Raw genomic sequence first — 15939 nt, forward strand, 5'->3', positions numbered from 1 at the left:
AAAAGATAAATTAGAACAATAATTATGAATACATTAAGTAATATTATTTTGATAAAATATAACCATTTCAATATTAAAATTAATTAAATGTCACTTGAGGTGGTCTACAATGGTAGCAAGGGGTGGAGTGTAATGGTGTGAGTGTGTTAACAGCTAGTGTAGATATCTTAAATACATCAATCTAGAAAATGTCGAGAGATATCAATTTTGAGCTATTTTATTTACTTCAAAATTATTTATTTTACTTCAACACTATTTTATTTACTACATATATGGAGACATAAATTTTATGTACTTATTTTGGAAATATTATATTCATTATTAAATAGTAATATTTTGATATGTAAATAACTGTCAAGTTTAAGATAAAAGGTAAAGAGTTTTTGCTAACATGCTCACACCATCACACTCTATCCCTTGTTGCCATTGGGTTTTGTTGTCTCATGGACCATCTTAAGGTTGAAGTAAAGAGCTCTACCTATTCTTCTTCATGCTTATAGCATCCATCCATCCTACTCAAATCTCTTATTTGAACTATATTATTCCTCTACATCCTTTAATCCATCATTTTGTAAGTCATGTACATCTTCATAGCTTTTTACCTTGATATCAAAATGAACTTTTTTATTTCCTTATTTTAAATCTGAAAATGTTCTAAACTCTCTAAAAATCTCATCTATAAAATACTAAACTTTATATTTCCCTTTGAATTTAATTTCCATTTGATTAAATTGTAAACCCCAAACTTCATATTTTAAATGGACTTCAATTTGATAAAATTTTAAACCCTAAATTTTGTATCATTAATTGATTTATATTTGATTAAATTATAAACTGTAAACTCTAGTTTACTATTTGATTTATATTATATTGAATTTCATGAAAAAAAATAGTGAGTATATTAAATAAGATGTATGATATTCGACGTAAGGTTTAGGATGAGTGAGTGCCTTCTATGTTATAAAAATATAGAACCATATGCAAGCAGTTAATAAGATATGCATCACTCTATCAAGAAATATTGTCAATCAAATTTTCATTGTCTAATTTGTTGATTGCATGAGTTATGCATATAGACAACCAAGCATTCTTGTGCTTTCATCTTGATATTCTTGATCACCTAGAAGAAAAATGCCTACTTGCACATTGCAATCAAGCAATTAAGAAGATTTGAAAAAACAATTGTATGACTAACATATCAAGCATAAGAAATTTCTTATTGGAAAGATGTTATACGATAGGATACTTTAGGAATATCTACGCAAATTAAAAATTTGTTTGTTGGGGACTTGCATCATTAGATAGATAAAAACACTTGGCACAACCAAATCAAAAAAAAATGATGCAAAATGATAAGTCAACTAAAGCCATATTATGGTCAACAACATTGTACATGATTTTATTTCAATATTCTATTAAGATCATTGTACCCATTAGACTATATTAGAGTTTTGTATTTATACTTACATTTCCATAAATTTAATCATTCTTTTAGCATTAAACTTTATTGATATATGGATAGACCAACAACATTGTACATGATTTTATTTCAATATTCTATTAAGATCATTGTACCCATTAGACTATATTAGAGTTTTGTATTTATACTTACATTTCCATAAATTTAATCATTCTTTTAGCATTAAACTTTATTGATATATGGATAGACCTATATATTGTACATGCACATGTGTGTACATTGTGCAAAAAAAACGTCAAGCATAAGAATTATATAAATGTCAAATTAATTATGTGATCAATCATCACAAAAAAAGAGCATTGCATTATGCGAAAAAGGTCATTGGGTTTGGGTGAGGCTTAAGTGTGTGCATGTAAGATCTAAATATGATATGATATAAGTTGCCATGTTTAGGAGATGTACACAAAAGTAATCAAGACTAGTTCATCCCGTTGTGTATCTAGCTGAATACAAATAAAGTAGAAGTATTTATTGTCCATTCAATCTAGGAAATTAGAAATCACTTGTCTATGGTGAGAAGCATCTGCAATGACCATTGTCAAGTAGCATAGTAGATGCATTAATTGCACAAGGCAAGATCAATAGAATTGAAGTACATAGCCATTTATATATGAAGCATAAAGGACTATGCTCAACATTTAAACTAGAGATGTAATGATCATGAGGTGTTGTTAGAATTTGTACAAGGGGATCATTTTCCTTTGTAAATTCATATAACAATCTAGTTTATCTTGGAAATAAAACCTTATGTCTAAGCTTGTTTCACTTTAAGTACTAGTAAATTTCAAAGTATTAAGTGCAAATAGCAATGGAGACTCGTAAACATGTTAGGGCAGAACAATAGGATGGTTGAGATAACACAAAGAAAGATTGACATTTCCGATAGTGCAAGAAGTGATATATTGACTCCATCACTTATGCAAATGATGAAAATAGGTTTTGATTCTAACCAATGCAAATGGATGAAAAGTCTAAGACAAATCAATAATTAAAATAACTAAGAAAAATCATTTTTGTAAGCTCAATATTATACATACTATATGACCAAAAAATTCAAATACAATGTTATGAATCAATAATTAGCTTTAACCACAAAAAAGTCTAACAATAGAGAATGAACACAAATGCAATGAAATTAAACAGTAATGATTTTACCTTCCCAATGGAATCAATCCATAAGCTCTCCATTGCTTTTCTCACTTTCTAACTTGGATGATAATGTTGCTCTCAGAAATTTATCTAGAACACTTAGTTTGATAGCATGGGCACAAGAAAATTCAAAGATTGTGATTCTTTTGTAATGATGATCAAGATTGCATTTATAGATTTTTGGGATACTGATCAATATTTCAAATCTTATGAGAAGGTTGGATGATCAATAGTTGTGTTTTTGTTGAGAGTAGCTGATTGGAAGTTAACCGATTTCATGATTAGAATTGATTGACTAGTTAACTGACTTGATTGATCTGTTGGGAGAATTGACAAGTTAATCAAAAAAAGGTTATTGAGAGTGAAGCGGATTGATTGATTCAATTAGAAAATTTGATTGAGAGCATAAATCAGAACGAGTGGCAGCTAAGACGAGGACATGATTAGCTATTTAAATAATTAAAATTATTTAAACAACTGCATAGCTGGATTAAAAAAATGATTGTTTCATTATTCTAGAGAGAATTTTAATTTATTTTTTTTATCGATAATGGGTCTTGGTCGTAAAAAATTTATTAATTAAAAAAAGACTAATTACAAGTTCAGTTCAATGTGGGCACCAGTAGGAAAGAACCGAACGAAGAAAACCTCTGATCTTGCCTAAGGATACAATCTTGGAAAATTTCATTCAATCCCGTGAGGGCTATGTACAAATCCCATATCAGCCATTCACTGATTATAGAGGGAATTTGCATCAATACATAACATTAATCCACCACTTCTAATTGTATACAAGGAGACAGTCCCATCTATGGAGTAGTTCCAAAATACAATTACCCTGACATGCAATTCCCTGTTTGCATGGCTATAGAGATTACAGAGTGTAAGCTTCCTCGATAGCCTAAGGACCATGCAAAACCACTGAGAAATCTTTCGCCTACAGACTATTAATCCATAATAATATAATGAACAAATTAATCAAGAGTATCACAAAGTATGGGTATTTCCGAGAATGGAAAATAAGTAATGAATATAATTAAATAATCATCAATTATTATTTAATTATTTGGTCAAACGAGAATTAATTAAATAATAAAAATTAATATGATTAATGTTATAAGGATGATTAGAATAATTAAATAATTAAAAATCATTTAATTGAAGAAATTGGAGGGAAAAGTGATTTTTGAATTTGAACTTGAAGAATAGAATTAGCTTATTAAATTATTAAAATTATTTAATTAATTAAGAGGAATGTTAGTAAAATGTTGCATCAAACAATTTCAAGTGTGTACATTTTGCACGTCTTTGAGACAATGTTTGAAGTAGCATTGTTTCAAAGAAAAAGTGAAAATGATGCCCCAACATGTCGAGAGATGGAGGTAGGATGCCCCCTTGAGAGATTGTTTGTGCACTGGAGGCATGAATGATCTTTCGAAAGAAGTAGAAGAATGTTAGTATGATAGAAGAATTGTATGGTGATGATGGTTATTTGATCAACATTAAGATAGAGATGCACTTGATTGGTTTTGTTCAAAATGTGATTGACATGGACCATTTGAATGATAGACCGGTCTTGAGCTTTCATTACGCCTTTACTAGTGCATAGAATTATCATAGAGCATTTTTATTTTGCAAATGGATATATTGCACCAAGGTATGAAAAGACTAAGGCGATGACTATCCTTTTGCACAGACAAACAACATTAGAGAGTATGAAGCACTCATCACCAATCTTAGAACATTAGTACAATGGAAGATTATGGATATACATGTTTACAATGATTCAAAATTGATTATCCCATAGGTCAATGATTATTATATCACAAAGGTTGAAAAACTCATGCCTTGTAAACAAATGGTGGATGACTTCAAAAAGTACTCTGAATAAATACAGGTGGATGACTTCAAATATGATGCCACATCAACATGTTTTTTTGTCGGGGTGTTCAAAAAGGTCCAAAAAAAGTGAGGCTCATATCTGTATACTACGTCATATTTTGTCAGTGCACTTATGTGACATCACATGATTGATTGCTGTTTAGATCTAAAGAAAACATTTCATTCAATCATGGGTAATTATCATCAAAACTAACAACTTTAAAGCCACAATTTGATGCATTTTTATCAAAAATAAACATTAAACCAACAAATACTGTAACAACTATTGAAATACACTCGACTATTAGATTTTTTCCCCTAAATAGAAACAAACCCAATAACATCTCGACATTTTGAACAGGTTTTGCTGAAGCCTTCGTACAGATGAAACCGTTTTCTTTTTCTCGAAATTCTCTTCGAGCCAGGTCAGATTATTGTAATGTTTGGTTTGAGTGTTGGTGGTGAATCCTCTAGCCAGCTTGAATCTGATTAAAGGATTTTATACTGGATGCAAATTCCAAGATAAGATTAAAATTTACAAGATAAGGCCAGCCATTTAAGTTGTGCGAAAAATGCACATAATACGTTTGGCTCTTAAAATATAGAAATCTAGAGTTTCAAAATCTTTCTAACCAGTACAGATATGTTATCTACATTCAAAAATTACCCTATTAATTGTTTAATTAATGTGTAAATGGCTGTTAGATTTAATTCAAACGAATTTTGTATTCTTAACCTTAAAATCCATCCCTTACTGCCATTTTGATACATTTCTTGTTATAATTATACCATATTAGTCCCCCCAAAAAATCAGAAATTCCACTACAAAACCATGCATTCCTAGAGAAGCAATGCAAGAGAAGCCGTTAAAAAGCTAGTCCAAGAGAGATCTGAGTCAGAAAGTGAACTGACCCTTTCATCCCGACTCCACACGGCAGTGTATCTTCTTTCGGAGGCTTCCAAGGATTGCCTCCACTAAGCTAAAATCCTGAAAAAAAGGTGCAACTTAAAACAGATGGAAGTGCCTCTCTTTCTGCCAACTAATACTCTTTCATCATTAACAACAATTTGGCTATGGTGTCTACTCATTGCGAGAATATTGCAAATAAAAAGATAGTCTTACATTTAGAAAGATCCATCATCACTGAAATTTCCCTAAAAAGATGGATGATAGTAAAATTCAAAGCACATCTAAAATTTCTTTGAACAGTGCATTCTAAATCAAACAAACAAGAGACGCGTATATGCACGCACCTCAGTCACCTGCTTCCGCCGTTGCAATGAGATCTTCCAAATCATATGCATGCACCTCAGTCATACATAAATGGTTCTACGTGCATCTGTAAATGCTGCCTTGTTTTTCTTTTCTATTTTTTTTCCATGAATTTACCCGGTAAATTGCCTCCAGGCCAATGAAACATTTTGAAAACTTGAATTTGAATGACCACAAAAATTGCTAGTCATCTGCAAAAGCAGGGACAAATAAGTGGATTCTCTAACAGATTTTGTTTTATAGCATTTCAATTAAAAAAAAGTCTGTATATTTAAGAAGGTTTTTAGGGAGTGAGGACATTGTAGTTGAGTGTCTTAACTCTACATTTTTCAAAATCTCACATAAAATTTTTAAATCATTTTCAGTTTTTTTACAACAGCTTACTTGATAAGTCTCTTACTTATAACTAAGGTTTCAGAGCCACACCAGCATGCCTTTCGCTAAAACAACCCAAAAATAAGTGAGACCAATAATTGTGCAAAAGTGAGACTGATAGTTGTGTGGCATCACATGATTCATTGATTTTTATACTTAAGGGTATATTTCATTCAAGTATGGGTAGTCTTCATCACAATTATTTTGAAGTCACAACTATTGATGCAATATTGTTAAAAACATTAAACATTACATTAACAAATGCAATCACAGCCATTAGAACACACTTAACAACTGAATAGATAATTCGTTGAAATTTTATAAGCTTATATTGCCTCAACCTCAAGTCATGATGTGGCAAGTTTGTTTACTTGTAATAATTAAATCGGACGACCCAAGTTTTACAAGTTTGCTGTATGCCTGCAACTCCACAATCAAAACGTTGCATTACAATTTTAGGAGAGCTTATATATTGCCTCGACCTCAAGTCAGATGTGGCATCTTTTGATGAGTTATAAGCTTTAAATTGGATCTCCCAAGTTTGGCATGGTTGCTGTATGCCTGCAACTCCACAATCAAAATGTCGTACTACAATATAGGTTTCCTAAATTACCTCAACCTGATGTGGCAATTTTTATTGACCTTAAGCCAGCCAACTTTTACATGTTTGCTGTATGCCTGCAACTCCACAATCAAAATGCTGCGCTACAATCCTTGGGAAACAATAAACCAAGCGCACAAGCAATATAACAGGATAATATAGAAAGGTGTATTTCTTCAAAAAGGCCACTGCTTATTGTTCAGATTGAAAATGAAATTTGCAATCAGGTGCAAAACGTGCATGACAATTTAAACATCAAATTGCTCAAATGGCCTTTTAAAAGAAAAAACACAAAATGGGTGCCAGCCATCCCAAAACAAGCAACTTGCCTACAAGAGTTAATCCCAATTTCCAATGAAAAAAACACATTGCGATTAGAATGTTGTATGCCTGCGACAGCACCATAACAGAAGACCAGTACTTTTACAAATCGGAAGCCTCTGATGTGCTGGTGGACATATCAACAATCCTGTACGAATTGATTACTCAAAGTCGCTATCTGATATAACAACCAACGGACTTGAAGGGGATGGTGATTGTAAGTTGTTTTTTGTGGGTGTTTCCGAAACAGCAGCAGACCCTGTAACTATATCTTTTGAACCCCTGTGTCGTGTTTGATAAATTTTAGGTGCAGGTGAAGGCACTTCTCTTCTTCTCTTCCTAGAACTCTTTTGTTTTGTTTCACCAGTGCAATTGTTCTGTTGCCTTACTGGTGATGATTCCACAGGTTCAATGGTTTCCTTTTCAGTGCAATCCTCCTCTGACACTTTCGCATCTATGCCCTTCACAGTTGCCTCTGGTCTTGCAGCGTTTATATTACTCTCATTTGCATTCAAAACTTCAGTGTCAGTTTCCTCCAAGACGGTGCTATGAAGAGATGCATCCTTGTTCTTATGCTTGGAAGCTGGTGAATTTGAAACCACACGATTGGCCCTGGTCTCTTGCCGTTGCAATGTTCTCAAAAGAGCTTCAAGCTCATTCACATCACCTTCTTGGTCAGCCTGGAGATATGAATAGCAACATGCACACAAGCAGTTTCAGTCAACTCTAGCTAGGCATGGTTAAGGACTATAGCACTCAAAAACATATGACATCTTACCAGCATACTCCGCAATAGCTCTTCTGAGTAGCGAGAATACTTGCAATGAAGTTGCCTGATGGCTTTTTCTTTCTCTGGGTCTAAAGGCCTCTTATCAGAATCTGCGTGGACCTTTTTATCAGAAGCACATTTTTCTTCAACCTCAATACTTCCTTCTCCATCTGTAACCTTTAAGGATTCGGACCTGTCAACTGGTGTAGCTTTAGGTTCATTTGAATCTTCTGTTGCCTGCACTAAACAGTTTTCTGTTTCCATGTCTTCTTTCTCAGCATCCCCACACTGAACTCCATCTTCTTTCCCATCACCATCACTTTCAGACCCATCTTCATCTTTACGTTTGAGAGACCGTATCACATCCTCCATTTGTCTATTCACCTGGAACATTTAACCTTATTTATGAGTATTAAATGGGCAATCTCTCTCCTATTGCTTGACGGTTAAAGCGACAGTGAATTGACATCTATAGCTATTTAATGTGAAAGATTTTAATGCATACATCTTTAATAAGCAATGTAGACACAATGTACCAAAAGAAAATAGTACCTGTGGATTTACAAGAAAATCATTGATATCTCCCTGGCAAGATGGGCACTTCTTGACTATCTTCTGTGTTCTCAAGGAACGGCCACTAACAGTAGTACGCTCTCGCACATCTTGCTGCCCAGCAAACAAACCTTCTATACAGGACTTACAAAAATTATGTCCACATGGAGTAGATATTGGAAGAGTCAAAACCTTCTTGCAAAGACTGCAACTAAACTCTGCATCCCAACACACCGACTATTTTAGTATAGGACTAAATGAAAGCTCTGAAATCCAGATGAAACATGCATGCATCTGCAGTATATATGCAAAACCAACAAGGGTACACATACAAAACAACAAGGGACCACTCAGCTTTTCGCCAGGGCAATCAACAAGTATGGATCATTAAAAGGTCTAAGCAAGAAAAAACCTTTAAGCAACCTCTGCTGTATTGTCATGAATTGCCTTGGTCTATCCCTACTCCTACTTCCATCAGAAGCCAATCTTTTATTTGAAGAACCAAGTCTTCTACTTGCAGGAGGGTCTCGTATCCATCCCCATCGATCGCCCTGAAATTTGATAAAAAAACATCATATAAAAATTCTCAATAAGAATGTCTTTACCTTTCCGGCTAAAGAAAAATTAAAATAAAAATGAAAGATGAAAAAAATGCTGTAAGTTTAGGAAGATAACCTTCCAATCCCATGATGGCTCTCTCTTTCTGTCAGTGATATCAGATGCATTCTTAAACTCATCTATTTTAGGTAAGGGGCGAGGTCGATCCCCATGTTCATCACTATCAGGGAAACAAGTAAATAAAATTATAAAGCGAATACAAAACCATACACCTAGTTATATATTTATTCTCCCACATACAGAAGAGAAAAATATAAAACCTGGTCCAAGGAGCAGGTTCATTGTCACAGCGAACAAACAAGTACCGACAAACCTTAAACCCCTGCAAAGGAATTTCAAATACATATGTGATCCACTCTAACATTAGAAGGCAACTATTACTGCAGGCCTAGAAACCATTTGTGAAACTAGCATTAACGTCACATAACCAATTCTCCAGGTACGTCCAAAAATCAGATCAATGATGTACCAACACAAAACAAAAACACTACCTTCCACGTGAACATAGATATAAATCAACATCAAGGCTATAAATCCCAACAAAGAACCATGGATAAAAGATAGCTACCTGAATTCCTTTCTTACGCCAGCATTTTTCGATCCTATATATACCATCATAACGAACACCAGTTTCTGGCGCATAAGACGAACGTTTTTCCTTGTGCGACCTGAAGCCAAATGACAAATAACATTCTTTTGATCAACTTGTAGTGACAAAAAACTAAGCATAAATATAAAAAGCAGAAAATCACAGTTTCCATACATAACAAGAAGTGTACCTGACAACACGAACTGGATAGCCCATTTTACAACTAACTCGCAAAGCTTCATTATATTTGTCAAATGTTTGATCGAAGGATTGCTCCTTATTTGTTCGCTTGTTCCCACTAAGATCTCTTCCACCACTGTTGAAAACAAATGCAATAGCATAAAGTTTTACTGAAAACAGCAAAGGCACTACAAATTTTGTTTTTGTAGTTTTGAAAATTCAAAACAAAATTCTACTTTATTCAAGACTATTCAAATCATACATAAGCAAATATAGCTGATAAGCCATGTCAAAAAAGGCTAAAGTCAAATACCTCCCAGTGTAAAGGAACCATTCACCATGATCCTCATCATCTTCATAGCCGCCAGATAGAGCCACAGATTGCGCCCCATAGTCAGCCTGCCCAGAAATACCAGCAACATGAGGAAGATGAACTCCCCATTGCCTGCATTCCATTCTGTCTCCCCAACACTCTCCAACAAGAACACCTTGATTTCGTTCTGGATCATTCTGTGCAAGAATTGGTCCAAAGTGATCTGGAGGAACAGTAACAAAAATCCGCCCACTAGCTGCATTTGCTATGCCAGTTTTTTTTGCACGCTCTGTTGTAAAAGCCTTATCAGGCTTATTTTGATTCTCGATAGTGACATAAACCTTGGGGATTCGAGAAGAGTCTCCTGAATTGGCTGCTGCAGCTTTTGCCATACGAATAGCCATTACAAGAGTTGAATTGATTCTAGGCTGAGAGGACATCTTGGAAGGAATAATAGATCGACATTTTGCACAGTTTTTCTTTCCTTGTGCCATCCACTTCTGGAAACACTTCAAGCAGAAGTTGTGACCACAAGGTGTCTGGAAAACAAAAATAGATGATTAGGTATCAATGTTTGCTCTTCCTATAAATGGTCATTTACTTTAAAAGCAAAAAATCAGAGTTGAAAAGAAACAGAGTAGCTAGCCATTAATAGTAATTACGAAAAGAAGAAAAAAAGCTAAGAAGACAGAATCAAAGATCTTAAGCATGAAATCAAGCATCATATTATTTGTTTATGAAAAGAAAACTTATCGCTTGGAAATGTAAATGACGGCAAAATACACTCGGGCAAAGCCTAAATTGTTATATCTTCAGAAAATACAATCATCATTGCTTCCTGTTACAAGATGTACCTATATACCATGCTGAGCATGCACTCACACTTAGATATTTAACTTTTAAAGCTCCTGTATCGAGTAAGATTTCCCATTCAACATAAATTTGTTTTTCATATAATTTTCTTCCTAAATAATTTGAACAAAAACAAACAATTAAGAAGATTGTATTTAGCTTGATGATGTAATGTGGTCACATAGGATAGTTTAAGAAAACATTTTCATGAAGCAGGGTTCTCATGAGACTTTTTCATTTCTTACAAGATAGATTAGAACCTGTTTTGGTAAATAGGAACTTCTACTTAAAGTTTTTAGAAAAATGTTACATTTAAGGTGAGGTTGAAAATTTCTTTCATCAGTTTAGGCTACTAAATATAGATTCCTACCAATAAAATTACGGAAAAATTCATGTTCAATTATCGGCTTCCTAAAACTTCATCTAACTGTTGTTAAAGAATCAAACAGAACTAACTTCTGTAAACATTGAAACTTAAAATTTTACTCCCAAAATTACAAAATGCATGAAATCACCTCCTTCAAAAATAATCCTAAAAATTTCAAAAATATCCACTAAAACATTTAAAGAAGCTCCCGCAAAGATGGCAGCGCAGCCGTCTTAATCCAGCCGGCCTTATCCTCGAGGCTCCCATTATTATATTAGACAAGTACACAAGGCTATAAACGAGCAATTGACAGTAATCATATTCTTTATGAGAACATTTCTCAAAAAAAATCGCCATCTGGCATTCGTATCTGAAACGAAAAAAAAGTTGTTATAACATAAACTAAACATCCTCTAGTTATTATTGGAAACAAGTCAACAGAGCTTCAACCCATCGATTGACAGTAACCTCAGTCTTCTTTAAAATCAGCCCGCTCCTAAAAGGAATTACTGAAAGTGAACGTGTCTCACGTAGATTTGTCCAATGAATAGCTACAAGACCTCGGATCCAAACCAAGTGGAAATCAAATTTGTGTAGTTTAGATCCTAAATGGCAAATCAAAATGCTGCCTACCTTAAAAAATTAAACAGCAAAACAATCTAACATACAAATCAAACCTAGAAACGAATTAGGCTGGAATTTTATGAATGGAGCTTCACATTGAGAGGTTTTATAAAGACAAAAAAAAATTGTACATGATTAATTAGAATCTTTTTTTAAAAAAGCAGCTCTTATTTTTTAAGGCTGTAGATTTGAACGGGTGGAAAAGGTGTCTAGAAATTGCTCTACCAATTAGTAATAATCTGAAACTTTTCAATTTTCATCAATTAATTTTTTATGTTTCTATTTATTTATTCACACAAATTAAAAATGCTAAATAACAAAATTCATGAGACAACCACCATCATAAATCTCAAAGCTTAAATTTTTAAACCTGAACTGCACTACGAAATTCATAAGACCGCCTAATTTAAAATAATCCTAAAAAAATCTCAACACCACCCACTGAAAAAAAAATTTAAATCCCATAAGACCCAACAAAGTAACTCTACTTTTGCAACAATACTTTCTACTTAAAGAACACATTCTGAAAGATCTGGTAAGGTGCACTGCCAAATGATTAATATAAAGCCTGTAACGCACACATTCCAAGAACAAAATGACAGTATTCTAAATGGCATTGAAAACAAGTTATCCGCATAAAAGCCATCAATGATCAAAACCAGTATTGATTTGAGTGTCAAAACTAAACCAAATCTCCTATAAAAGTCATTTCAATGGCGTAAAAATGAATATAGATGAGGTAATATATGCTTTAAACTCCAAAGTCTATGATATAAATTGTAAAGTTTAGGAAAATAATTGTATATAATTCTTTGTAGTTACCTTTCAAATCATATTTTATGATATTTTATTAATAATAAGTCATAAAAGTATGATCTAAAATTTCAATAATTAGAAATTATATGCAGTTGTTTTCATGGTCTTAACAATTTAATTTGTAAAATTAGATGCTATTTAATGGATTGTGTTATGATAATCATAAACAGACTCATAAAACTACGACCTAACTTTAAATTATGATTTTGCAATAAAACAAGTGTCTGCTGCAGGTATTTCCATGGGAAGTATTTGTGATTGAAAAGGTCAAGTTATGTAATCATGTAATGTTAATTACAAATTTTGCTGAATTTGGTTCCAAAAATAAAATGTTACCAGCAGCAACCTAAATGATGGAAAAGTCTCTATATTGTACCCAAAAGTTCCAAACAAATACCACTAAATGATGGAAAAGATCCTATATTGTACCATGAAAAATACTTAATATGAAACCCCGCACAACAAGACGACCCTGTAACAAACCCTCCAAGCTCTAGTAAATTGACTTGCAAAAACAAAGTTTCCAATAAAAGGGTTTTAAATAAAGTTAAAAATGTCTACGAAACAGGCAAATTGTAAAAACCACCAAAATGACAATTCCCTCCCTAATGGGAAATGGGTTGCGGTACAATAGCAATGGAGAGCACGCAGACTCAAGTTCAACCCTTCATGATCCTGAATAAGAATACCCATATCTGTTCAGGACTTATTTGAGCATGAACTGGGGAAACTTACTGAATAAGAAAAAATACATAACTGTTCAAGCTCTAATAAAATGACTGGTAAGAACAAAGTTTCCATAGAAGGGTTTAAATATATAAATAACCACCAAAATAACAATTCCCTCCTTAATGGACAATGGATTATGGTACAATAGTAATGGAGAGCACACGGCCTCAGTTCAACTCTTATGAAGCCTGAATAAGAAAACCCATAACAGTTCAGACATTTCTATTCAAGGACATATTTGGGTATAACTAGAGAAACTTACTGAGTAAGAAAACACATACCCGTTCAAGTTCTAATATAATGACTTGTAAGAGCAAAGTTTCCAGTAGACGGGTTTTAATAAAGTAGAAGATGTCTACTCAGCAGGCAAAATTGTAAAAGCCACCAAAATAACAATTCCCTCCTTAATGGGCAATGGGTTATGGTACAAAAGTAATGGACAGCATACCGCCTCAAGTTCCCTAAATAAGAATACTCATAACTGTTCAGATGTTTCCACTTTAGGACATATTTGGGTATAAACTAGATAAACTTACCGAATAAGAAAACTCACAACTGTTCACATGTTTCCATTTTAGGAAATATTTGGGAATGAACTGTAGAAGCTTAGTTTTCACTGCATTAAATAAGTCCCATTACCTCACCCAAAATTTATATAGAGAAAAAAAACCCAAATTAGCTCAATACCAAAATCAATTAAAAATAGCATTCTAATAGACGGGCTCAGAGAAGGTGAAAACGGGACAGTCTGTTGCTGAACAACACTCAGAGCCATGAGTTCCATTACAATCCTGCAGCGCAGTACAGTTTGGTCCGACTATAAAGAAGCAACACATCAACATACTTTAAATCTAAGATCTTCCGCAGGAAGACAACGCTGTGTTGTTACTTTTGGGTATTTCAAACAGTAAAATCTCAGCACAACACTACTGTGTAAATAGTAGTTTGCATTTTTTTTCTTCAAAATGATGCAGAGACAAAAATTTGAGCCCACTCACAGTAACAGGTCGTTCAGGAAGCTGCATGCAGAAAATGCAATTGAGGCTCTCATCGAAGAGCTCGAGCAGCTCGTTTCTCCTAGGCCTGGAAACCTTGACCTCCTCTTCCTCGCCTTTTTCGTCTTCCTTCGCCTTTTTCTTACCTTGACCTCTGGCCATAAGGGCCTGCCTTTTCTTCGCTTTTTCATCTTCAGTGAGATTTGGGTCAGCCTGTATTGCTCTGATCTGACTAATCAAATCATCCCCATCAGAAGCAGATTTAACGCCACAGGGGCGCTGTTGGTCTTCGTGGTTTGTGATGGAACAGTCGGGGCAGAACCAATCACCAACAGGAACAGCCGTCAAAGGGGGATTCAAGCACTGCATATGCCATGGGCTCACGCAGCTATTGCACAGGAGCACATCGCAATCGGGCGGAACCACCTTGCACACCATGCAAACCCCATCTCCATCACACGGCAAATCCGCCATTAAAACAACCCGAAGCAAAAATCCAGCAAGTCTCAGAATCCACAGTCAAAACAGAGCAAATGAAGAAGCAGGCAAAGTAGTTGCTGAATCCTCTACCAAGCAATTGTTCGTAGGGACGGCACACCACCGGCACAGGCCCCTATTCCTCCCCTTCAGCCACTAGCAATAAATGTTTTGCTTATATAATAATAATTGCCGTTTATTGCCGTGAAATCCGACTGAAAAAAAAATAAAAATTTTGCCCTTTTTGTTTTGGGTTTTTTGGCCTGCTCTCAAGGGCAGGGCTGTCAGACTTCCTTTCCAATCCAAATGTATTATCGTTTTTTATTTTATTGTGTCGATTTCTTTTTATATTGTTGTTGGTGTGCATAAATTGCCCGCCATTTTCTCCGTTTTGAAATTTGAAAGCGTTGAATTAGGTCTCCGTTTGGCGCCGCTCCTTTCAACGGCTACGATTCCACTAGAGCCGCCCTTTCGACGGCGCCGATGGCGGGAAAATTTTCGTGGTGAAGTGGGCGAGCGGGACCCACAATAGATAGGCAATAGATAAGCTATTTTGGAAAGCTCATGTTTATTTATTTATTATTAATTAATTATAAATAAAGTAAATTTTTAGGTCTAGGTATGTATGTACTTTGGCGGCCATCATACCCAACTCTGGTTAAACATGGGTTAAGGTGTACCTTCTGGGGTTAAAAAAGGGGACAGGAGGGCCATTTAGGAGGGTGAGGGGACAGCGGTGGGTCCCATGGCTGACATGTGACCACCGATCTATTCACCTAGTGCCATGGTAGTTGTTTATTATTAGGGTATTAGGTAAGTACTTTTGTGCATGAAAAACGTTTCATCCATAAATGCATGATATTTGTTAATGATTGCTATAGTTATAGATCTTAACTTTTTTACATTCATTAAGTACAACATAATTTAAGTTAATTTTAATAAAGTTAATGTGTTTAACACCTTAACTTTACATGCAAA

At 34.3% G+C, this 15939-nt stretch overlaps 1 protein-coding gene across 1 annotated transcript; it reads right to left on the reverse strand.

The window, feature by feature from the left end:
* Positions 1-6464: 6464 nt before the first annotated feature.
* Positions 6465-15261, reverse strand: LOC131048647 (E3 ubiquitin-protein ligase ORTHRUS 2). Its single transcript, XM_057982683.2, has 10 exons — positions 14488-15261; positions 10102-10640; positions 9799-9924; positions 9588-9687; positions 9280-9341; positions 9077-9179; positions 8814-8952; positions 8402-8619; positions 7859-8233; positions 6465-7760 (listed from the first exon to the last, which is right to left on the reverse strand). The coding sequence occupies exons 1-10, from the start codon at positions 14956-14958 to the stop codon at positions 7242-7244; spliced, it is 2652 nt and encodes an 883-aa protein (XP_057838666.1). The 5' UTR covers positions 14959-15261; the 3' UTR covers positions 6465-7241.
* Positions 15262-15939: the final 678 nt, after the last annotated feature.

The sequence above is a fragment of the Cryptomeria japonica genome, chromosome 1 (genome assembly GCF_030272615.1).
Source record: "Cryptomeria japonica chromosome 1, Sugi_1.0, whole genome shotgun sequence".
NCBI classification, from domain to species: domain Eukaryota; kingdom Viridiplantae; phylum Streptophyta; class Pinopsida; order Cupressales; family Cupressaceae; genus Cryptomeria; species Cryptomeria japonica.

Coding starts and splice junctions, on each gene's coding strand:
- LOC131048647 (XM_057982683.2), bottom strand. CDS start 14,958: ATGGCGGATTTGCCGTGTGATGGAGATGGGGTTTGCATGGTGTGCAAG. Junction 9,925..10,101: donor TGGTTCCTTTACACTGGGAG/GTATTTGACTTT, acceptor TGTTTTCAACAG/TGGTGGAAGAGATCTTAGTG. Junction 8,620..8,813: donor ACAGCAGAGGTTGCTTAAAG/GTTTTTTCTTGC, acceptor GTTGGGATGCAG/AGTTTAGTTGCAGTCTTTGC.